At 39.1% G+C, this 25413-nt stretch overlaps 1 protein-coding gene across 1 annotated transcript in view; it reads right to left on the bottom strand.

Moving 5' to 3' along the window:
• The window catches only part of C7H12orf56 (chromosome 7 C12orf56 homolog), an 80652-nt gene that overhangs the window by 8367 nt on the left and 46872 nt on the right, over nucleotides 1–25413 (bottom strand). The window contains exons 5-10 of the mRNA XM_007516885.3: nucleotides 24907–25312; nucleotides 23329–23402; nucleotides 15672–15816; nucleotides 8838–8944; nucleotides 8035–8124; nucleotides 394–517 (exon numbers count right to left, since the gene is read on the bottom strand). Coding sequence (XP_007516947.2) covers nucleotides 394–517; nucleotides 8035–8124; nucleotides 8838–8944; nucleotides 15672–15816; nucleotides 23329–23402; nucleotides 24907–25312 — 946 coding nt within the window. The remainder of the gene's footprint in view (nucleotides 1–393; nucleotides 518–8034; nucleotides 8125–8837; nucleotides 8945–15671; nucleotides 15817–23328; nucleotides 23403–24906; nucleotides 25313–25413) is intronic.

The raw sequence follows: 25413 nt of genomic DNA, 5'->3' as shown, positions 1-25413 counted from the left end.
ACACCTGCAGACCTGCTTCACCACTTGTGAAGCCACCCCCCTGCAGGTGGGAGCTGGGGGCTGGAACCCAGCTCCTTCCACCGGTTCTTGTGCTCTGTGCCATGTGCTCTTAACCCGCTGTACTACTGCCCAACGCCCGATTTATTTATTTATTAATGAGAAAAATAGGAGGAGAGAGAGAAAGAACCAGACATCACTCTGGTACATGTGCTGCCACGGACTGAACTCCAGACCTCCTACCTGAGAGTCCAGTGCTTTATCCACTGTGCCATCTCCCGGACCACTTAAATTTTATTTCTATAGTCTATAGTGCCATAATCCAAGTTGGAAGAGCATAGTCCAAATTAGAGTCTATACCTCATATTTGATCTGTTCCAGAAATTCTGATCTCACCTTAGCATCAAAAGACATCTCAACTACAGCTGAATCAGTCACCAACTGGGTATCAAACACAGGACCAGACTTTGGAATCTGAGGCTTGCTAATTAAAATTACCAAGAGATTATATAGTGTTCCCCTGGGAAAAACAAACAGAAAAAGCAATTGATAAGTAAAGTTTTGAAAAGAACAGTGAGGCTAAGTGTGCAGACACCAAATAATAATTTACTTAAATGTATGAGACCATCTTGACTAAATTTTTGGATCCCAGAACATGTAGACATATGCCTAGCAAAAATACATTTTAATGAAATGAAAATATAATTTTTGGACTCTGGCTCAGCAAATATATAGATCTAAAAATCCATATAACTTGGAAAACATAGGAGACTTGACTGGTTTCAATTATAGTGATATTTCCTTTTTAAAATGAAATTTTATTTCATGAGATTAAAACATTATGTAAGAGATAAAGAAAGAAGCCAGAACAATGATGTGATTGAACCAACATATATATGTTGAAATTTGCTTTATTTTCTCTAATGGAATTAAATTTGAAATCTACCCTATGACAACTCTATTTAAAATCCACTGGGCATCAGGGTTAGACAGTGGTGCACCCAGCTGAACAAACATGTTAAAATACACAAGGACCTGGGGTTAAACCAGTCCCCACATGCAGAGAAAAAGCTTCATAAGCAGTAAAGCAGTGCTGCAAGTGTCTCTTTCTCACACACACACACTCTCTCTCCTCCTTTCTCTGTCTCTATCCAATAAATAATTAAATAAAAGTTAAAAAATAAAATAAAACCCACTGGGTCAATGATAGGAAAAAAATTAATATAAATGACAATTTAGCTCTAAAATAAAGACAATATGAGGTTGGCTTTACTGCATTGAAAATGGTGAAAGACAGTTTGATATCTTCATTATTTAGGTTAGCATTATTCCCAATGTATTGTAGTAGCTCTTAAAAACTTTGAAGAGAAAACAGAGGCTTATGAATCAATTTATATTGCTGGGGCAACAGAATCCTATGAGGCTTCAAAAAGTCCCACCCCCTGGTATAAACATACTAGGAAGACCATTTTCCTTAAGTTTAGACAGGACCTGTGACTGTTACTAGATTATATCCTTTTGTGATTCTGTTGTAGTAGATGCAGAAGGTGAAGAGACTTTTTAATTGTGATAAAATTCCCTATTAGTTGACCTTAAAGTTAATCAAAAGGACATCAATCTAGGTGGGTTGTCTAAGCAGAAAATCCCTTAAAAATAGCTTAACCTGGAGGTCGGGTGGTAGCACAGCAGGTTAAGCACACATGGCACAAAGTGTAGAGACTGGAGTAAGGGTCCTGGTTCCAGCTCCCAACTTCCCAACAATGAAAAGAACAAGGGCTTCCCAACAACAAAAGTCCCGGACCAGATGACTTCACAAACAAATTCTACAAAACCTTCAGGAAACAGTTAATACCTATACTTCTAAAGCTTTTCCACAAGATCGAAGAAATAGGAACACTCCATTCCACCTTCTACGAAGCCAACATCACCCTGACACCAAAAGCAGATAGGACACAACAAAAAAGTAAAACTACAGGACAATATCTCTGATGAACATAGATGCCAAAATATTAAACAAGATCCTGGCCAACCGGATAAAGCAGTATATCAAAAAGATTGTTCATCACGACCATGTGGGATTCATCCCAGGAATGCAAGGTTGATTCAACATACGTAAGTCAATGTCATTCACCACATCAATAAAAGCAAAACCAAAAACCACATGATTATCTCAATAGATGCAGAGAAAGCCTTTGACAAAAATCCAATACCCATTCATACTCAAAACACTCAAAAAATGGGAATAGATGGGAAATTCGTCGAGATAGTAGAGTCTATATATAGCAACCTACAACCAACATCATACTCAATGGACAGAAGCTGAAAGCATTCCCCCTCAGACTGGGGACTAGACAGGGCTGTCCATTATCACCATTACTCTTCAACATACTATTGGAAGTTGTTGCTATAGCAATCAGGCAAGAGAAAGAAACAAAGGAATACAGATTGGAAGGGAAGAAGTCAAGCTCTCACTATTTGCAGATGACATGATGGTATACATAGAAAAACCTAAAGAATCCAACAGAAAACTACTGGGAGTTATTAGGCAATATAGGAAGGTGTCAGGCTACAAAATCAATGTATAAAAATTAGTGGCATTTCTTTATGCAAACACTAAATCTGAAGAAGAAGAAGAGGAAGAGGAAGAGGAAGAGGAAGAGGAAGAGGAAGAAGAAGAAGAAGAAGAAGAAGAAGAAGAAGAAGAAGAAGAAGAAGAAGAAGAAGAAGAAGAAGAAGAAGGAGACATCCAGAAATCCCATTCACTGTTGCAGCAAAATCAATAAAATACCTAGGAGTGAAAGACTTGTATACTGAAAACTATGAGTCACTATTCAAGGAAACAGAAAATGATACAAGAAATGGAAAGACATCCCATGCTCATGGATTGGAAGAATTAATATCATCAAAATGAATATTCTCCCCAGAGCCATATACAGATTTAACGTGATACCCATCAAAGTTCCACCAAGCTTCTTTAAGAGAATAGAACAAAAACTACAAGTATTTATCTGGAACCAGAAAACACCTAGAATTGCCAAAACAATCTTGAGGAAAAGAAACAGAAATGGAGGCATCACACTCCCAGACCTCAAACTATATTATAAAACCATCATCATCAAAACAGCCTGGTACTGGGACAAAAATAGGCATACAGACAAGTGGAACATAATTGAAAGCCCAGAACTAAACCCCCACACCAATGGACATTTAATCTTTGACAAGGGGGCTCAAAGTATTAAATGGAGGAAGGAGGCTCTCTTCAATAAATGGTGCTGGGAAAACTGGGTTGAAACATCGAGAAGAATGAAACTGAACCACCTTATCTCACCGGAACAAAAATCAACTCCAAATGGATCAAGGACCTGGATATTAGACCAGAAACTATCAAATACTTAGAGGAAAACATTGGTGAAACACTTCCCCACCTAAACCTCAAGGAGAACTTTGATGAAACAAACCCAATTGCAAGGAAAACTAAAGCAGAAACAAACCAATGGGACTACATCAAATTGAAAAACTTCTGCACAGCCAAAGAAACTATCACACAAAGAGACCCCTCACAGAATGGGAGATCTTCATATGCCATACATCAGACAAGAGACTAATAACCAAAATATACAAAGAGCTCAGCAAACTTAGCAATAAAAAAGCAAATGACCCCATCTAAAAATGGGCAGAGGATATGAATAGAATATTCACTACAAAAGAGATCCAAAAGGCTAACAAAAACATGAAAAATTGCTCCAGGTCTCTCACTGTCAGAGAAATGCAAATAAAGACAACATTGAGATATCACCTCACCCCTGTGAGAATGGCATACATCAAAAAGGACAGCAGCAACAAATGCTGGAGAGGCTATGGGGACAGATTTACCCTTCTGCATTGCTGGTGGTAATGTAAACTGGTTCAGCCTCTGTGGAGAGCAGTCTGGAGACCTCTCACAAGGCTAGACATGGACCTTCCATATGACTCAGTAATCCCTCTCCTAGAGATATACCCCAGGGACTCCATAACACCCAACCAAAAAGAAATGTGTACACCTATGTTCATAGCAGCACAATTCATAATAGCTAAAACCTGGAAGCAACCCAGGTGCCCAACAACAGTTGAGTGGCTGAGAAAGTTGTGGTATATATACAGAATGGAATACTATGCAGCTATTAAGAACAATGAACCCACCTTCTCTGACCCATCTTGGATGAATCTAGAAGGAATTATGTTAAGTAAGCTAAGTCAGAAAGATAAAGATAAGCATGGGATGATTCCCACTCATAAACAGAAGTTGAGAAAGAAGAGCAGAAAGGGAAACTCAAAGCAGGATTTGACTGAATTTGGAGTAGGGCACCAAAGTAAAAACCCTGGGTTGAGGGTAAGGGTGGATGTTTAGCTTCACTGGGGGGGGGGGGGGAGGGGTGGGATGAGACACAGTCTTTTGGTAGTGGAAATAGTGTTTATATACACTCCTATCAATTTGTAGTCAGATAAATCACTATTTAATTAATATGAGAGGGGAAAAATTGATTGAATGTCTCAAACTTTTAAAATCACAGATTGAGTCTTTTTAATACATAGGCTGAGTCTTTGATATGTTGCCTCTCTTAAAAGCTTAGACCAGGGAGAACAGAAGCAACCGGTGGCACAACTATATACAAATAACATCAAAGGACATAAATTATGGTGATGTCGTGTATGATACAGCAAATCCTAACGAAGGGATATGTTAAAGTTAACCCAATTGCCCAATAATGTGATTATAGCAATAAATATCTATTGTCTTCTTAAACCCTAAGACAGCAGGGAACTCCCTCTTCCTCTATAAAGCCTATATTTCCCCCAGTCCTGGAACCTCTAGGGTGGGGCTCACTTTCCTGCAGGCTTCTCTCAATTCATACCAGATGATATTGCATCCACCTATCCCAACCTAATCAATGCAAAGAGTACCACTCAGCATGCTTCACTTCAGACTGTGTCCAGAGACGTCAAGCATGGAATGTCAACCCTTCACCCTCGTTACTCGGGTGAGACCTTTCCTTTCATAGTATTCTCTAATTCCATTCCAGGAAGTTCACTTCCTAACAAAGTCCCAAAACCTAGATATAGACCAAGTCCCATAAAATGGAGCATATGTTCACATGTATCCATAAATTAGGGCAAAATATATACCTGAAAGCAAAAATACACAATAGTCTGTAGTGAGTCAGTATCAAGTTCCTAATGAAATAGTGTCCACTTAGACTTAGATACCCTCCTCACCTACTTCCTGTTACAGTTCTCTCATTCACTCCAAAGCTAACCTCATCAAAGCAAGGACTGCAAAAGCTGAATAAGGGCAACAGACTGGCATACTTTAATTATGACTTTAGTCACTATCAGCCCACCCCATCAGCTGGGACCCTAATCAGGGAGTCCTGAGATTCACAAACATACATGATAGGCCTACACCTCGAATAAACCCCTCTCTCCATATTTACCTGTCATCTCTATCAGGAACAACATAATAGACTCCTTTGTGGGCCCCCATAGGACCTTGCCCTCAACTTGGATCAACAATGGTAGAAAACGTTCCATTCTCCAAAGGGAGGCTGGACAATATGCTCTATGCTACACCTAAGGAAGATGGGTCCTGATATTAGGGCAGCTTGGAAAGTTCCTACTTATGACCACAGAATGTGAGCTCAGATCTAGAGGGATGTAGAGGTCACATAGGCTCCTAAGGTGAATATGGGCCCAGATCACATCAAATCAATGGGGTTTACAATCAACAATATTTATACATCTTTCTCATATTTGGGAGCTACTCTCTTCCCTAATCCAGCTTTCTGGTCCTTTTTCCAGCCATGACATCGTCTCCCCAGACAATAATTAGGATCTACCTGCATATCAGATTTCAGGCTCAGGTAAAAAACAAAAAACAAACAAACAAAAAAAAACAAGTATAGCCACAGACCCTTTGGAATATGACTAAAATATGTCTACTAGCTATCTACAAAACAGAGACCCCCCCAATTCTTCATCTGCACTATTCTAGCCTTTAGGTCCATGATTGCTCAACAACTTGTTTGGCTTTGTATGTTAACTCTCTTTTCAACCACCAGGTTCCAGATGCTAGCATGATGCTGACCAGACTTCCCTGGACAGAGAAACTCACCAATGTGTCCTGGAACTCTGCTTCCCCAGAGCCCTTCTCCAATAGGGAAAGAGAAAGATGGGCTGGGAGTATGGATCACCTGTCAACACCCATGTTTAGCGGGGAAGCAATTACAGAAGCCAGACCTTCCACCTTCTGCATCCCACAAGGACCTTGGGTCCATACTCCCAGAGGGTTAAAGAATAGGAAAGCTATCAGGGGTGGGGATGGGATACTACAAAGTGCTTCTTTTTCAACTTGGATAAAGAAATACTGGTAGGTACCAAATTGTGGAATTGTGGACAGAAGTAAGATGATGTAGTAATAAATTCATCATAGGAGAAAACAAATCATCATGATTCTCTGTTTTGGAGATTGGGGAAATGGCAGTACTACCTACCAACTGCAGGAAGAAGTTCCATATGTGGAAAACAGCTCTATAATTTCCCTGTTTGTTGTAAAACAAGTCAATAGCAATGGCCTGAAAATCAAGTGGTTCAGTCAATCTTATTTTTAAATTAAGCACAGCTCTGCACATTCATTTGTATATTGTCTGTGGCTCCTTTTATGATAATTTGAGTAGTTACAAAAGAGACTTACATGACCTGTAATTTTTTTTTAACTAATGGTTCTACTGTAATGTTTACTCTATGGCCCTTTATGTCCCACCACCATCGCCACAATGATAAAGTATAGTATGCCAGTAGTATCTGATGTACAGAAAATTGCTTAAGAAAATGTTGTGGATATCATAATTAAAATTTTATTTGTAAGTATCCCAGGTAAATAGTTTTAACAGGGTGGGGGTAGATAGCATAATGGTTATGCATAGAGACTCATGTCTGATGCTCTGAAATCCCAGGTTCAATCCCCCACACCACCATAAACCAGAGCTGAGCTATCTACTGCTGGCCCCTTTTCCGTTTTTGCAGCTAGGAATAGCTATATGATAAAAGTTCTCAGATGTCTTGTATACCTTGCTTTAAAAGAGCATTTGCTTTTCCTCTGCTTCTCTTCCTGATTCTCACAGAGTTCAAAGGAAGGGAAGGTCAGCTAGCTTCAACTACATGATGGCAGAGCGACAAAAGGGAGGGACATAGGTTTCTGGCTGACCTTGCACGAGAAAACTTGATTGTCTCTTGGGTGAAATGGAAGACATTATGTTAAGTGAGATAAGCCAAAAAAGAGAACGATTAATACTGAATGATCTCACTAATAAGTAGGACCTACTACTTAGGAACAAGGAGGAAGAAAACAAAATGAAATACAAACTGGGCATAGTGTATTGAATCAAAGCAAGGAACTCAGGGAAGGGGGAGTAGGTAGGATGGAAGAGAGCTGTGGAGGGACCAGATGCATAATGAAACTATATACATGTGACAGTGAGTGACTGTAATGCATTAACCCCCTCAATAAAAAGTTTTTTTAAAAAAAGAAAGCTTAACTATCTAGATTGAATAGTTATACGAAAAAGATGTAGATTTCTATCTTCTCTAGGTCACATACTTTATGTAGCAGTTTCTATGTTAAAACTCTTCAAGGTCATCTAGTGCAAGGTCACACAGTAATATATTAAATGAAGCTACTATAATTCCTGCCTTTGTGATGTAATTTTTCTTTAGTGTGGATAAAACAGTACTCTGCAAAGTTCTTGCACAGACTTTTGGTTTTTAATGTACTGCATGGGATTTTTTGTCAAGTTCACCAAGACTATGGCAAAAGATAAAGTTATTCTAAGAAAATTGTGGTGCCCTTAATAATACCAAGTTACAGAAATCGGTATGTGTCAGTAATTCTGTTCACTACAGAAGGAAATGAAAAGATAAGAGTTAAATATACTGTGAGTTTGGGAAGACACTCAATAGAGTAGTTAATGAGTTGCAACTAAAGTGTCTTTTAAAAGCCCTTACTTCTTAGCTGCCAATGTTTTCAGGCGTGATGACTCAGTTTCTGTTTCTCTGAACATCAGTCCAAGAGTCTGTATAATTTCAATGCATGCCCTAGAAATAGAGAAAAAAAAATGACTTTGTTACAAATTCAGAATTTCACAGACTCAGTAATACATGATAGAATTGTGTTCATATACCCATTTAGAAAATAAAGTGTGTAAGGAAATTCTATATACCAGATCACCAACATTGAATAAGATCTTGGTCTGTGATTGTTGGACCATAAGCATTAAAAAAATTCATTGAAGAAAATTAGCAGTTGGCTATCAGGATTAAAACTAATTTTTCACATTGTTTTTATTTATGTACTTACATTTCCCAAAGCCATTACAATAATCATATGTTACTTTTTTGAAAACTTATTTTAAAATAGAAATTCAAGTGGGTAATATTTGGCTCAAATTGCTGAAGCTAAAAAAGACAATACAATGAAAGACATCTACTATCCAGATGCCTATTTTCTCCACATGGGGACAGATAGTGTTATTACTTCTTGTGTAGCACCTCTTAAAAACTTAGAGCTAAATGAGTGCCATTTTAAAAGTTGTCTATTTGGAACAGCTCAAAATGAAGCAAAGACGTAGACTCTCAAGAATGAAGACCTGGGGTAGGGCTAGATAGCATAATGGTTATGCAAGGAGACTCATGTCTGTGGCCCCAAAGTCTCAAGTTCAATCCTCTGCACTACCATAATCCAGACCTGAGCAGTGCTGAAGTTAAAATACTACTAATAATTATTAATATATTTTCCAGTCAGTACTTACACCAGCTCATCAGCCCTTTGGCTTTTATTTTGACGTGCATTCTTGTCCCTCGACTCTGGCAAATACTCATGAAGTTTGTTCACTAGAAAATAGAAGAGGTCACTGGTCTGTGAAAACAAGCAGGAAAAAAGAAAGTGATTAATTACCCATCAGTAAAATTCTCTATCCTTACATAATAAAAATATAAAAAGATGACTTGTTCTTTGATTAGTATGAAACTAATTAAAATATCCCTCATTAATAGGAGCAGTACCCAGAGTGCAAACATACAACCAGGAGACCACTCACTACCCTCCCTGGTGAACTGAGCAAATACTACAGTAAGTCCATGGGGAGATTTTAGGAAACGCCTTCTATTCTTGACTTTGCATTAACAATAAAGATCATCCAGAAGATGATCATTTAAATGGTGGGTACTACAACTCCTGCTTTTCCAAGGGAATTTAACCATTTGTGAGCACATAATGAAATAATGACTAGGAAAGCTCTCATTTAAAAATGTTCACTAATGCAAAACACAAATGTATAGCACTTGTATAGCCTATAAAGATAGTATAGAATGATATCAGTAATTCTGTTAACACACTGCACATGTAAATTGTCGTTTCTGCCTAAATAAACTCTTGAGTTGAGAGTGGCGGAATCAATTTTTGCATTCATTCATGTTATCTTTCAGCTAGCATGAAAATAAGCACTGGCCCATGAAATCAGGCAAGTTGGTACTAATGAGAAATATGGGGCCAGGTGGTGGCACACCTGGTTGAGCGCACACATTACAGTGTGCAAGGACCCAGGTTCAAGTCCCTGGTCCCCACCTGCAGGGGGAAAGCTTTGAGAGTGGTGAAGTAGGGCTGCAGGTGTCTCTCTGTCTCTCTCCCTATCTCCCCCTCCCCTCTCAATTTCTGGCTGTCTCTATCCAATAAATAAATAAAGGTAATAAAAACATTTTAAAAAGAGAGAGAGAAGTATAATGCAGTTGCTTTTCATTCCTTTCTTGTTCTTGTTTCAGTCCCTGGGACTGCTGCTTACAGTGTTCCAGCTAACCCATAGTAAAAATTTCATTTTTTTCAAGTAGGTAATATTTGGTTTTACTTTTCAAAGGGAAAAAAATAGGAGTACAGTGGTCCACGAGTTGGCACAGTAGATAAAGCATTGGACTCTCAAGCAGGAGGTCCTGAGTTCGATCCCTGGCATCACATGTACCAGAGTAATGTATGGTTCTTTCTCTCCTCCTATCTTTCTCATTAATAAAAAATAAATTTTTTTTTAATTTTATTTATTTATTTATTTTCCCTTTTTTGCCCTTGTTGTCTTTTTTTATTGTTGTTGTAGTTATTATTGTTGTTGTTATTGATGTGGTTGTTATTGGATAGAACAGAGAGAAATGGAGAGAGGAGAGGAAGACAGAGGGGGGAGAGAAAGACAGACACCTGCAGACCTGCTTCACCGCCTATGAAGCGACTCCCCTGCAGGTGGGGAGCCAGGGGCTGGAACCTGGATCCTTACGCCGGTCAAAATAAAATATTTTTAAAAAATAGGAATACAGTGAGAGATATTGTTCATCCGAACAACTATTTTCTCTAAGGAAAGACAATATTATTTGTTTAGGGGGTCTGAGAATGCTATTACCCTTCATATGGCAAAAATCTTGAGTATCCCTGGACCCAAACTATGATTTACAAAACCACACCACTTGGTTAATGGGGAAACTATAACAAGTACAGCTTAAACTCTGTTTAGATGGGTCTATGTGTGTTGTTGTTATTATTACTATGATGACTATGATGATATTACTGTGTGTGTATGGTTAATAATGGCTTACAAGATTGTAAGATTACAGGATACAGTTCCACATCACACACACACCACCAATGTTCTGTTTCCCAACTCCTCCATTCTCCCAAAGATAACCACCAGAGTTCTCACAAAGTCCTTGTTTTATATACCCTTATTAAGATATAGCACGAGATGACTCCAAGGGCCAAGGAACGAAGGACAGCATAAAATGCTTAGGCTCTCAGAAATGCTTAGGCTTGCCCAGAGTCCTGATGTATTAGCATAGTGTGGTGATTTTACACACTGATTCTGGAGTCATATCCCTTAGTTTATTATTTATTTTTTTTAATATTTAGTTATTTATCCCCTTTTGCTGCCTTTGTTGTTTATTGTCGTTGTTGTTGTTATTGCTATTGGATAGGACAGAGAGAAATGAAGAGAGGAGGGGAAGACAGAGGGGGAGAGAAAGATAGACACCTGCAGACCTGCTTCACTGCCTGTGAAGCGACTACCCTGCAGGTGGGGAGCCGGGGGCTTGAACCGGGATCCTTACACCGGTCCTTGCACTTTGCGCCACATGCGCTTAACCCGCTGCACTACCGTCCAACTCCCACATCCTTTAGTTTAAACCCCAGTTCTGTCATTGGCTATAATGACATTTGACAAGTTATTTATACTTTTTAATTATTTTTTTATTGTCTGCAGGTTTATCACTGAAGCTCAGTGCCAGTACTGTGAATCCACTGCTCCTGGTGACCATTTTTCCTTTTTCTTTTTTTCCTCTAATTTTTATAAGATCGGACAGAGGGAAATTGAGAGAGGACAGGGATCTAGAAAGAGGAAGAGAATGATAGACACCTGCAGACGTGCTTCACTGCTCCTGAAGCAGGTGGGGAGCAAGGGCTCAAATCTGGGTCCTTGTGTTCTATAATATGTGCACCACCATCCAGCCTCCCTATTTATACTTTCCATTACTTGGTTTCTTCATTTCTAAAACAGGGTTTTTATATTACCTCCTGGGATTGATTTTAGCATTAAATAAAATAGTATTTGAAAAGCTTGCACAGTACTTAGGACATCAAAAGTATGTGTCAGCTACAGTTATGATTTTCTAATTATTCATTGGTTCATTCTACGCTTAAAATGTTCTCTCTCGACCTGCCAATACCCATGTTTAGCGGGGAAGCAATTACAGAAGCCAGACCTTCCCATCTTCTGCACTCCATAATGATCCTGGGCCCATACTCCAAAGAATAGGAAAGCTATCAAGGGAGGGGATGGGATATGGAGTTCTGGTGGTGGGAATTGTATGGAATTGTACTCCTCTCATGCTGTGATCTTGTCAATATTTCCATTTTATAAATATAAATTTTTAAAACATGTTCTCTACTTGGAGTAGGGCACTAAAGTAAAAACCCTGGGGTGAGGGTGAGGGTGGATGTCCACCTTCACGGGTGGGGGGACAAAGTTGGGGGGATGGAATGGGACACAGTCTTTTGGTGGTGGGAATGGTGTTTACGTACACTCCTATCAATTTGTAGTCATATAAATCACTAATTAATATGAGGGGGGAAATTGTTTGAATGTCTCAAACTTTTTAAATCACAGACTAAGTCTTTTTAATACATAGGCTGAATCTTTGATATGTTGACTCTCTTAAAAAGAAAGAGAGACACCTGCAGCCCTGCTTCACCACTCTCAAAGCTTTCCTCCTGCAGGTGGGGTGGGGAGGATTGAACTGGGGTCCTTATGCAAAGTAACATGTGTACTCAACCAGGTACACCACCACCTGGCCCCTGCCCCTATGTTCTTCACAATCTTCTGATGTTCTAGAGAATCTCCATAGTTTATACTGCATGATATGTTAGATTATAGAGCACTGCATCATCCCTACTTATCTCATGTTGTAGACATCTGGCATATTACTCTCTATAGCTGATATGCTTTCTGGTTAGGGTGATCAACCATTCCAATTTGCTCTGGAAATTGCATGTCCTAGGAACTTCCTCAATCACAGATAGACTTCAAACCATTGGTCACCCTGTTATGGGAAAATTAGGCTGATTTGTCATCCTACATATGAAGCATTTAGAATCTAAGCAATGTAAAGCACAAGGACTGGTGTAAGGATCCCAGTTCGAGCCCCCAGATCCCCACCTGCAGGGGAGTAGCTTCACAGACGGTGAAGCAGGTCTGCAGGTGTCTATCTTTCTCTCCCCCTCTCTGCCTTCCCCTCCTCTCTCCATTTCTCTCTGACCTATGTCTAACAATGATGACATCAATAACAACAATAATAACTACAACAATAATAAAAAAGCAAGGGCAGCAAAAAGGGAAAATAAATACATTTTAAAAAGGTGAAATAAAGGGAGTAGGGTGGTAGCACAACGGGTTAAGTGCACGTGGCACAAAATGCAAGGACCAGCAGAAGGATCCTGGTTTGAGCCCCTGGCTACCCACCTGTAGGGGAGTTGCTTCACAAGTGGTGAAGCAGGTCTGCAGGTGTCAATCTTTCTCTCCCCTTCTCTGTCCTATCCAACAACAACGACATCAATAATAACTACAACAATAAAAAACAACAAGGGCAAGAAAAGGAAATAAATAAATACAGTTTTTTTTAAATAGTGAAATAAAAAAAGACTCTAAGAAGTTGCTGGGACTCTCTTGTATGATTAGGAGGCTATGCAATTCACAATTGCTCAATAAAACGATGGCAACTATGGGCCAGTGAGATAGCACACAGTACTTGCATGTAAGAGATTTCAGGTTCAGTCACCCACACCATCAATAGCTGGAACTAGGCAGTGCTCTGATCCAAAAAAAAAAAAAAAATAGTAGTAGCCACTACTTAAGAGACCACTAGCCAGATTTAAGAAGGCTTATCTCCATCACCTGAGCTTCATTATCTCTGCTTTAGTAATCATTTGGGCTATTCCACATCACCAATTGAAACTGAAAATGCAACTAAGTAAACTTTCAAAAGTAGATCTGAAACTTGCTGAATGAATTTTGGTTACCTAGACATCCCAGGAACAACTTAAAAAAAAAAATCCTACACCAAATAGTCTACTTGTAAATAGGGTGGGGGAGGGCAGCAAGATAGCTCACCTGGATGGTGTACCTGCTTTGCCATGCACACAGCCCGGGCTCAAGCTTGTCCACCATCTCACTGAAGAAGTTTCAGTGCTGTGTTATCTTTCTCTCTCAATATCTGAAAAAGTCGGGGAGTCGGGCGGTAGCACAGCGGGTTAAGTGCAGGTGGCATGAAGAGCAAGGACTGGTGTAAGGATCCCAGTTTGCGCCCCGGCTCCCCACATGCAAGGGAGTCGCTTCACAGGCGGTGAAGCAGGTCTGGGTGTCTGTCTTTCTCTCCTCTTCTCTGTCTTCCCCTCTTCTCTCCATTTCTCTCCGTCCTATCCAACAATGACAACAACAAGAATAGCACAACAATAAAACAACAAGGGCAACAAAAGGGAAAAATAAATAAATAAAAAATTAAAATATCTGAAAAAGTCATTTTAAAGCAATAAAACTCCAGTGAATATTTTAAACAATTTTTTAAAAAATATTTATTCCCTTTTGTTGCCCTTGTTTTCTTGTTGTAGACATTGTTGGTCTTATTGATGTCATCATTGTTGGATAAAACAGAGAGAAATGGAGAGAGGAGGGAAAGACAGAGACAGGGAGAGAAAGATAGACACCTGCAGACCTGCTTCAGTCGCCTGTGAAACGACTCCCCTACAGGTGGGGAGCTGCGGGCGCCGGTCCTTGTGCTTCACTCCACGTATGCTTAGCCCGCTGCCCTACTGCCCAACTCAACAACAACTTTTTTAATGTAGCATCAAGGAACAAACCCAGAGCGATAACATTGTTGAATGGTATCATTCTCTAGGCCAGATTTGAAAGTTTCTTTGCTTTATAGAAAGAGGAGGAAAGAGACAATATTACTCCATCATCCATGGAGCTTGCCACGGCCATCCATGGTGCTCCCATGTGTTGGCAGGACTCAAACCTAAAGCCTCTCATATGGGAACACACTCTACTGAGTGAGCTGTCATCCAGCCCCTCAGAAGTAATTCATTTAAAAAAAAAAAAAAAGATTTGTTTACTAATGAAATAAAGAACAGAAAGAGAAACAGAGCATCACTATGCTACATGCAATGGTGGAGACTGAACTCAGGACCTCATGTTTGAAAGTCCAAGACTTTATCCACTGTGCCACTCTCAGACTGCAAAAGTAATTCTTTCTATTTTTAACTTTTATTTATTAACATGAGCAAGACCCAGAGAATCACTCTAGCAATATTAGGAGTTGAATATAGGACCCCATGCATGTAAGTTCAGTACTCTAGCCATTATAAATCTCCTTGGTCATTAATTTTTTTTTTTTTTTTTGCCTCCAGGGTTATCTCTGGGATTTGGTACCTGCACTATGAATCCACTGCTCCTGGTGGCTATTTGTTCCCTTTTGTTGCGCTTGTCATTGTTGGATAGGACAGAGAGAAATTGGGGGAGAAGTGAAGACAGAGAGGGGGAGAGAAAGACACCTGCAGACCTGCTTCACTGTTTGTGAAGTGACCCCCCCACAGGTGGGGAGCCAACGGCTTGAACTGGGAATTCTTACACCAGTCCTTGCACTTCAGGACATGTGCCCTTAACCCACTGTGCTACTGCCTGCCCCCCACTAGTTGTATTCTTATTATAATAGAACCTGCACTATAAGCTTCTTGAAGTTTATCTTCATATCTCACTGTCTGGACTCTATCTCACATGCCAGAAATTTCCTACTCTATATTCCTAAATTCTGCCAGCCCAGCCCATGTGAGCATCCATCTTTTTGCCACCACTCTCCTCTCATTCCCCTCCCTCCCAACACACACATATACACAGATCACATCACATTTCAAGTACTAATGCATAACCGAGTTAAGTGTCCAACACTTTAAAAATATGGCATCAGAATATAAAACAGTTATTTATAATTTACTGCTTTCTGGATTTGATAAACAGTTGAATCACATTTTAAAGATCAGAGGGGAAAAAAAAAAAAACACCTACTTTCCAGAAAAGCTTTTTCAGTATGAAGTTTTTCTGGGCTGCTACTTTAAGTTCCGCAATTAAACAAAGTATCTTCCCCAAAGTATTGTCTTTAAGAAAGAGTTCAGATTTAAGTTGACTGAAGTGCTTAATTTTCTCCTCAGATCTATGGAAATACACACAGAAAAAATTCTACATTAAAAATAAGATACAACAGTTGAAGAATATCAAAGATAAATGATAGGTATATCCAACCTCTTTTCTAATAGAATTTATTTTTTAAAATTTCTTTATTGGGGAATTAATGTTTTACATTTGACAATAAATATAATAGTTTGTACATGCATAACATTTCCCAGTTTTCCATATAACAATACAACACCCACTAGGTCCTCTGTCATCCTTTTTAGACCTGTATTCTTCCCCACACACCCCCCAGAGTCTTTTACTTTGGTGCAATACACCAACTCCAGTTCAGGTTCTACTTCTGTTTTCTCTTCTGATCTTGTTTTTCTTTTCTTTTTTTTAAATTTCTTTATTGGGGAATTAATGCTTTACATTCCACAGTAAATACAATAGTTTGTACATGCATAACATTTCCCAGTTTTCCAGATAACAATACACCCTCCCTCCCAGATCCTCTGTCATCCTTTTTGGGCCGTATTCTCCTCCCCACCCACTCTAATAGAATTTTATTTTCATTTTATATATTTCCAGAAATTGAATCCAGTGCCTCACACATGCAAGGTATACGTTCTACCACTGAGCTACCTACTAACTCCCTAATGGAATTTTAATTTATCTTATTTGGAACTGATAAGGGGAGGAGGAGGTAGGAAGAGAGAGAGAGAGAGATACCTACAGCACTGTTTCACCACTTGTAAAACTCCCATCTGCAGGTGAGGACTGGGGGCTTGAGTCCTGGTATTTTTGAATGGTGATGTCTGTCCCAACCAGGTGTGCCACCCACTGACCCCTGGAATTTTAATATAATGTTGTACTTCTAGCTTTATTACTCATCACTTATGAAACCTGATCCCCCCAACTGGAATGATTTATTACTATCCCAATATACTTTATTTCATGCTCCTTTACTTGATATATCAGGAATATTCTCACTGTCCCTTATAAACTTCTATCCTTTTGTCATAGTCTAACTCAAGAGTCTATTCACATACCATTTACTATTATGCATGAAACATATATAATAGTATTTGCTTAGGATTTTTCTCTATACCAACTAATTTTTTTCATACAGAAGCATATTTACAAAGAAAACTTTGTATCACTACTTATAGAAAAACTAGTACCACTTGCCATAGTGAGGAACTGTAAAAATAGCATAAAAGAACAGAAATTCTAAGATGTTTCATATTCCAATGCCTAAGATCTGCTCTCTTCGACAAAAAGACAAATGAGCACTACCAGTCTCCCTAAGGTGATCTGATGGGTTGGCAAAGGGATCATTGTTTCGCCAAAGAATTCAATATTCTTTCATGTCACAGCAGGATACCACATGAAACCATCTCCCATTCAGGTGTGCTGCCCACTTGAGGGAACATTGGCTTACTGAGATTCCTAATACCTTCTCTTTAAAGCTTTCCTTAATTCTACCAGCAAATGGGGCACCTCATCCATAGGACTTCTTCCCACACCTTGCATATCAAACTATTCTATTTCATAACATTGCAGCTATTTGTGTACTTGTCTTGGCTCCTCAGCAGATTTTCAGCAACTTGAAAAGACAGTATCATTTCTGTCCCCCACTGTGCTTAGTAATAACAATCTGCCCTTAATTGAGCACTGACTATGTGACATACTTTGGCCTAGATACTTTTCATAAACTAGCACATTCCACTAAGGGAGTTGAGCTGGGAATTACTATTGCATTTAGAGGCTGTTAGGGAGGTTAATCACACAATTAGAAATAAAGATAAGAGGGTGCTAAGTAATGTAGGAGGGATGCTTCATGTTCTGTGTAGATTCATGTAACCTTCTTAGAATTTCTAATATGAAGTAAAAATAGTTTTATCTCCTAGCCCACAAACCTAAATACTAGTTATCTATCTTATTACAACTCTAAGGAATCTTGATTTTTGCCAAGTGCCTTCCATATCATCATCATCATTATCACCATCATCATTACTTGCCATCTCTTTATCTGAAAAATATCATTCCAGAGTGGTAGTGGCAAAATATAAATTAATAGTGATTATTCTCTTTCTTTTGTCTATCTGCTGCTCGAGGCTGACTGGGTTTTTGTTTGTTTGTTTGTTTGTTTTCTTTTTTTAAATTTTATTGGGGAATTAATGTTTTACATTTGACAGTAAATACAATAGTTTGTACATGCATAACATTTCTCAGTTTTCCATATAATACAATCCCCACTAGGTCCTCTGAAGGACCTGTATTCTCCCCCACCACCCCCACCCCGCACCCCAGTCTTTTACTTTGGTGCAATACGCCAGTAGTTCAGGTTCTACTTATGTTTGCTCTTCTGATCTTGTTTTTCAGCTTCTGCCTGAGAGTGAGATCATCCCATATTTTAGTTTTTTATGTTTGTTTGTTTGTTTTTATTTGTTTGTTTTTGCCAAAACACTGCTCAGCTCTGGTTTATGGTAGAGTGGAGGATTGAGTCCAGGACCTTGGAACCTCAGGCATGAAAGCCTTTTGCATAACCAGTATGCTATCTCCCCCGCCCTACAAGCTGACCTTATTAAGGAAAAACGATCTGATTTTTTAAGAGAAAGAAAAAAAAAGACTACTAGGAATGGTGGAGTTGTCATGTAAGCACTCAAACCCCAGTGATAACTGGTAGAATAAATAAATAAAATAAAATATTAATCCCCAATAAAATGATTTTTAAAATCAAAACAACTAAATATTGCTAAAAACAATAAAATAAAGTAATTCAGTAATAGCAACCATAGAGGCAGAAGAACAAGATTATGAGCTGGGGTCTGGGGTCAAACAGGTTCGCCAGAGTGGTTAGATCTGCCCCTACTCAGCTAGATAATTACCATGTGCAAGTTACCTAGTCCCTTTGTGACTCAGTTTCCTCATCTGTAAAGTTGAGATGATGATACAATTTATCCCACTTTGTTGTCTGGAACTTTAGTTACTGTATGTATTTAACATATAGTAATTTTTTAATAAAGGGTATCTAAATAAATTGGAGATAAATTTTGAGATTCCACTTCCTTATGCTTCCATTCTAGTTATTACTACATTTCATTTTAGTTCTCTTTTTTATAGATAAATAACTAAATAGTAACAATAAGCCATGCTATCAAAAAAAAAATTTCTCTAGTCGCTGAAAACTCCAAAAACATAGAAAAACAAAGCACTATATCAGCAGAATTATTTAAAATTGATTTTCCAGTGCTTCTCATTAGCTGTCTTAGGAGTCACCGCTTTTACTATAAGTCATATACAAACAAATGTTTTATATTTTGGTACCTGTCCATACTAAGAAACAATACATAAATTTTTTTCCTGAAGACAGCTCACTGGGTAGGGTGCATAAAAAAAAACTATATTTTTCAGAAGGTCAAAAGAAGTTTCATGGGAGTCGGGCTGTAGCGCAGCGGGTTAAGCGCAGGTGGCGCAAAGCACAAGGACCGGCATAAGGATCCCGGTTCGAACCCCGGCTCCCCACCTGCAGGGGAGTCGCTTCACAGGCGGTGAAGCAGGTCTGCAGGTGTCTATCTTTCTCTTCCCCTCTCTGTCTTCCCCTCCTCTCTCCGTTTCTCTCTGTCCTATCCAACAACGACGACAACAATAATAACTACAACAATAAAACAACAAGGGCAACAAAAGGGAATAAATAAATAAAATAAAATATTTTTTAAAAAAGTTTCATAAGAAAAAAGCACATTTAATGAGCCAACAAAAAACATCTCAGTGTGTTAGAGCACAGTGTTAGTGTGCCTGAGGCTCCAAGCTCTATCCATATCACCACCATATGCCAGAGCTGAGCAGTGCTCTGGTCAATCTGCCATCAGAATAATAAAATAAGGTGGTAGCACACATAATACAAAGCGCAAGGACCCAAGCAAGGATCCCAGCTCAAGCCTGGCTCTCCCACCTGCTGGGGGCTCGCTTCACAGGTGGTGAAGCAAGTCTGTGGGTTTCTCTCCCCCTCTCTATTTCCCTCTCCTCTCAATTTCTCTGTGCTATCCAATTTTTAAAAAAACGAAAAAAAATGGCTTCCAGGAGCAGTGGATTAGTAGTGTTCACACTGAGCCCCAACGATAACCCTGCAGGCAAAAAAAGAGGAAAGAAAAAAGAAATAAATAAAACATTTTAGACACACTAATATTTTCATACTGTATAGAAGAAATAACATAATTATTATGCAAAAATCTTTTAAGCCTGAGACTCCAAGGTCCCAGGTTCAATCCCTAGCACTACCATCAGCCAGAACTGAGCAGTACTCTGGTGTAAAAAACAAACTGAAATTTAATATTAAATCAATGCATGTATCAATTTAGATCTCATAAATTCAAGTTAGGCTTAAAAGTCTATATTTATACAGAGAAGTTTTTTTTTCTTTTATATTTATTTTTCCCTTTTGTTGCCCTTGTTGTTTTTCATTGTTGTTGTAGTTATTGTTGTTGTTATTGATGTTGTCATTGTTGGATAGGACAGAGAGAAATGGAGAGAGGAGGGGAAGACAGAGAGGGGGAGAGAAAGATAGACACCTGAAGACCTGTTTCACTGCCTGTGAAGCGACTCCCCTGCAGGTGGGGAGCCGGGGGCTCGAACCTGGAACCTTAAACTGGTCTTTGCACTTTGCATTACTTGTGCTTAACCTGCTGCGCTACCGCCCGGCTCCCGAGAAGTTTTACATGATCATAATTTCTGTAAACATTCAGAATATTTGCTTTGTACAAGTAACAAACTTCCTTTGACCAGTGTTAAAGGGCTAGTCCTAGAAAGCTTCCTTCTTAAATTTATGAATAATAGGGGAAGTTATAGTACTATTATCAGGTATTCCACATTTTCATGAGCTAGAAAACAAAATGCACCCAAATAATATGGCAAAGATTCTTGATATAATAAGCTCCACTTATTCATTTAATGTAAGTCGTGCCTTACATTAGTAATGCTAGAAAAGCTTTTCATGTAATATATCTGATGTGCTGTGTATATGTTCACAATGGTCAAGTTACAGAATTCACATTGTAAAAGAATTCTAATATGGTCTCAAAGAATATCTTACTACTTTTAAACCAGAGGCGCCTTGCAGACAAATATCTTTTCTCTTATACTTTGAGCACATACTGCATCTCTCTCTAGTATATTTATAATATATTGCCTTTAGGAATCAACTTCACAAAAGAAATGTGCTTGTCTTCAGTCAAGAATTAGAGGCACAATTAGAGGGCTGGGTGGTGGCGCACGTGACTGAACATACATGTTACAATATGCAAAGACCTAGGTTCGAGCCCCCCAGCCCCCACCTACAGGGGGGAATCTGTAAATCATGCAGAAGTGTTGAAGGCATTTCTCTTCCTCATCACCCACTTCCCTCTCAATTTCTGGCTGTCTCTATCCAAATAAATATTTTTTTAAGAAAATGGCTGAAGGAGATACCATAATGGTTATACAAAGATACTCTCATGACTGAGGCTCCAAAGTCCCAGGTTCAGTCCCCCACACCACCATAAGCCAGAGCTGAGCAGTGCTCTATCAGGGGAGGGGATGGGATATGGAGACCAGGTGGTGGGAATTGTGTGGAGTTGTACCCCTCCTATCCTACGGCTTTGTTAAAGTCTCCTTTCTAAAATAAATAAATAAATAATAAAAATTAAAAAGTGGCAAAATTGTCCTTGCTTTCAAAAAATAAATTTCAGGGCAGGGGATATAGCATAATGGTTATGCAAAAGGGTTTCATGCATGAGGCACCAAAAATCCAATCCCCATCATCAGAGCAGTGCTCTGGCAAACGCTAGAAGAAGAGCAGTGCTCTGATAAAATTAACTCATTTATTCCAAATACACATCTACAAAGTGAGAGTTATAGCAGGTCTGCAGGTGTCTATCTTTCTCTCCCCCTCTCTGTCTTCCCCTCCGCTCTCCATTTCTCTCTGTCCTATCCAACAACGAACGACATCAATAACAACAACAATAACTATAACAATAAAACAACAAGGGCAACAAAAGGGAATAAATGAATAAATATATATATATATATATATATATATATATATATATATGCTCCAGAATAAGTGCCACCATGTTAGGTTCAGAGGGAAAACAAGCAGGAAGGGGCCAGGCAGTGGTGTGTCCAGTTGAGCACACACATTACTGTGTGTAAGAACCTGGGTTCTAATTCCTGCTCAAGAGCACTGAAGCAGGTCTGTAGGTGTAGCCTTCTTCCCATCCTCCTCTACCTCCCCCTCCCTCTCAATTTCTCTCTGTCCTATGAAATTGAAAGAAAATAAAGGAGGGGGGAAGGGGAGAGAGAGAGAAGGAGGAGAGAGAGAGGAGAAGGGGAGGGGAGGGAAGGGGAAGGATGTCCTTCAGGAGGACACTGGATTCATTGTACAGTGATAGCCCTGGTAGTAATATTTTTTAAAAAAATGTCTTCCACTTTTAAAAATAAAATAAGCAGGAAACTTTCTGAGAAATGCTAGTTCATTTGGGTTAGGGGACTAGGGCGGGACATAGTTGTTAAAAAGGTCGAAAATGAAAAGAGACATCAGGAAGATCTCTGTAAATTGAAAGAGTTTAGATCTTCTCCCCAAGGGTGTTGGTCTGCTTCTAAGACTCCTTCTGTTTTGATCATCACGTTAGGTTTGCTTGCATTGCTTAACCCTGTGGTCTATTTACATAATCATTGTTTTGTTTGAGACCCACATTGGTTTAATCCCCATTGATTTATTCCCCACTGGTTCTCGCTTTTTTCCTTCTCCCCACCCCGTATCCTACGTACATCCTCTTCCGACCTGACACTTCCGCCTCAGGAGATATAAAGGACAGGATTTTCTAATGAATGGAGATTAGATTGATTGCACTGCATCCCCACTCATCAATAAAGATTGAACTGCGTTCCCAACTCAGCCATGAGTCCCTGGTCGTCTCTTTCCCGCCCACAAAGCTAGCCCGGCACAAGGGCAGTGGGTAGCCATTCAGTGACTTGAAGGGAAGAGTTATATGAGCAAAGGATTCCTCTGTTGTAATGAAGAATGATCTACACAGAGGCAAAAATGAAAGAAGCCAGCTGGGAAAATACAGAGAAATTCAAAACAAAGATAATTGTTAACAACAACAACAAAAAAGCAAAGATGATTATTAATCTTAACATATGGCAGTGGAAAGAAGTGGATATTATCCAGATATATTAAATATGCACAATAAATCAATAGGTGAATTGTTGGATATGATGAGTGATTAAAGAGACAGGAAATAAGGGCTCTGTCTGCATGATCTAGAGATCATGACATCATGTCCTAAAACACAAGAACATCAGACACCAGACTGAAGATGCTGATCTTAATGTTTTTGTAAGACTAAAAAGAGGTGACATGCAGTGGGCAATTATGTTTGTTGGCATTATGTTCAGGGCAGACAGTTGAGATAGAGATATAAATGTGACAGATGCACATAGGGTTAGGAGAGGCAAAAGGAGAGAACATGTCTCCCATCAACTCTATTGTATCAGCACTTCTTACCTATATGGCTTCTGACTTCCAATAGCAGAACTCAGCTCACTACCATACAGAGGATCTTGTGAAAGAGTAGCTTTCTGAAAGGAGAAAGTGACAATAGTTAGCTTTTTTGTTTGTTTATTGAAAGTCACTCCCCCACTTTTAGTCAATATATTTTTTCTTCCTTCCTTTCTTTCTTTCTTTCTTTCTCTCTCTCTATCTCTCCTTCTTTCTTCCCTTCTTTCTTTTTTTACCAAAGCACTGCTCAGCTCTGGCTTATGGTGGTGCAGGGGACTGAACCTGGAGCCTCAGGCATGAGAATCTCTTTGCATAACCATTATGCTGTCTATCCCTGCATATATCTATTCTTTAATCCTTTCAATAGTACAGATTTGTTTTTTTATATTTATTTATTTATTTTCCCTTTTGTTGCCCTTATTGTTTTTCATTGTTGTTGTAGTTATTATTGTTGTTGTTGTTGATGTTGTCGCCTTTAGATAGGACAGAGAGAAATGGACAGAGGAGGTAAAGACAGAGGGGGAGAGAAAGACACCTGCAGACCTGCTTCACCACCTGCAAATCGACACCCCTGCAGGTGGGGAGCCAGGGGCTCCCCCATGTCAGTCCTTGTCATGATTTGTTTATGTAACTAATTTTAAGATTTGATAATAGCAGAGAATTTTTCTCTGTATAGCTTTAAAATTTTTAAACATATCTACTTGTTTAGAATAAAATTACCAGCATTATTCAAGTCAATACAGAAATATATGAAGTAAAAGGTAAAAACTCCCTGCTTTTCCTAAACCTTACATCCAACTACTCAAGAGCCATATTATTATCACTTTATTTTGTGTCATTATAGTCATATAAAAATATATTAACTGATGGGAGTTGGGCTACCATCAGTAGCCCAGCAGGTTAAGCACACATGGCGCAAAGCGCAAGGACTGGCATAAGGATCTTGGTTCGAGTCCCCGGCTCCCCACCTGCAGGGGAGTTGCTTCACAGGCAGTGAAGCAGGTCTGCAGGTGTCTGTCTTTCTCTCCCCCTCTCTGTCCTCCCTCCTCTCTCCATTTCTCTCTGTCCTATCCAACAACAACGACACCAATAATAACTACGACAAGAAAACAACAAGGGCAACAAAGGGAATAAAACAATATAAAAAAAAATATATATATATATATATATATATTAACTGGGTCCAGGAAGATTGTTCAATGACAGAATGCCTTACATGTATGAGATCTAGAATTTGATCTCCAACACCACACAAGAGCCACAAATGTAAAATGAGCTGAACTCCATCAATGGTTGAGCAGTGTTTGTGTACTTGCTCACACTCTCATAAATTAATTAAATGTTTAGACAAAGAGGTTGGACAGCAGTGCACCCATCTGAACTCACACATTACAGTGCACAAGGACCTGGGGACAGACCTATGTTCAAATCCCCATCCCCACTTGTATGTGTGTGGGGGGGGAACCTTCACAAGCAGTGAAACAATGCTGCAAGTATCTCTCTTTCTCAAAGGCACTAAACCCCAGCAATAACCCTGGAGGCAAAAAAAAAAAAATACTTATGGTTAATTATGAGGACACTTACTATAATATAGTTGTTCCATGAACTTTTTAAGTGCAGAAATATTGATGATGTTGTGGAAATAATGTATAAATGAAGCTCTGATTCCTTTTTCTCTAGGCTTTTGTTGCTCTGTAAAGGGGAGGCCAGAGAGTAATTTCCTAAGTAAAACTCATTTCGGTTGCCACTGTCCTTGAAAGGATTTTCACTTGGAGAGTCTTTGTGATCTAAAAGTCCTTTGGATTCTTTTGTGTTTATTGTGGAAGATGGTTCAATGACAGCTTTGCCTGTAACTGAAGTGGACTGACAACTCCTACTGGAGGGAATAGGTAAAGGTCGAAGGGTACTTTGTCTGTGAAGGTTCAGCTTCTTGAGATCTGAAGGAGGGCAGAGAGTTGATTCCTTGTGCGGTGTGCTTTCTTGGAGGTACCTGTCAGATAGAATTTAGTATTAAACATAATTTAGAAGTTAACAGCAAAGAAGAAATCTGCCAGGCTAGTCTGAAGGTGTTTCTTCCCAGGCACGTGTTCT

The sequence above is a fragment of the Erinaceus europaeus genome, chromosome 7 (assembly GCF_950295315.1).
Source record: "Erinaceus europaeus chromosome 7, mEriEur2.1, whole genome shotgun sequence".
Classification (NCBI taxonomy): Eukaryota; Metazoa; Chordata; class Mammalia; order Eulipotyphla; family Erinaceidae; genus Erinaceus; species Erinaceus europaeus.
The sequence above is the reverse complement of the archived record's forward strand: the minus strand, read 5'-3'. Positions and strand labels throughout refer to the sequence as shown.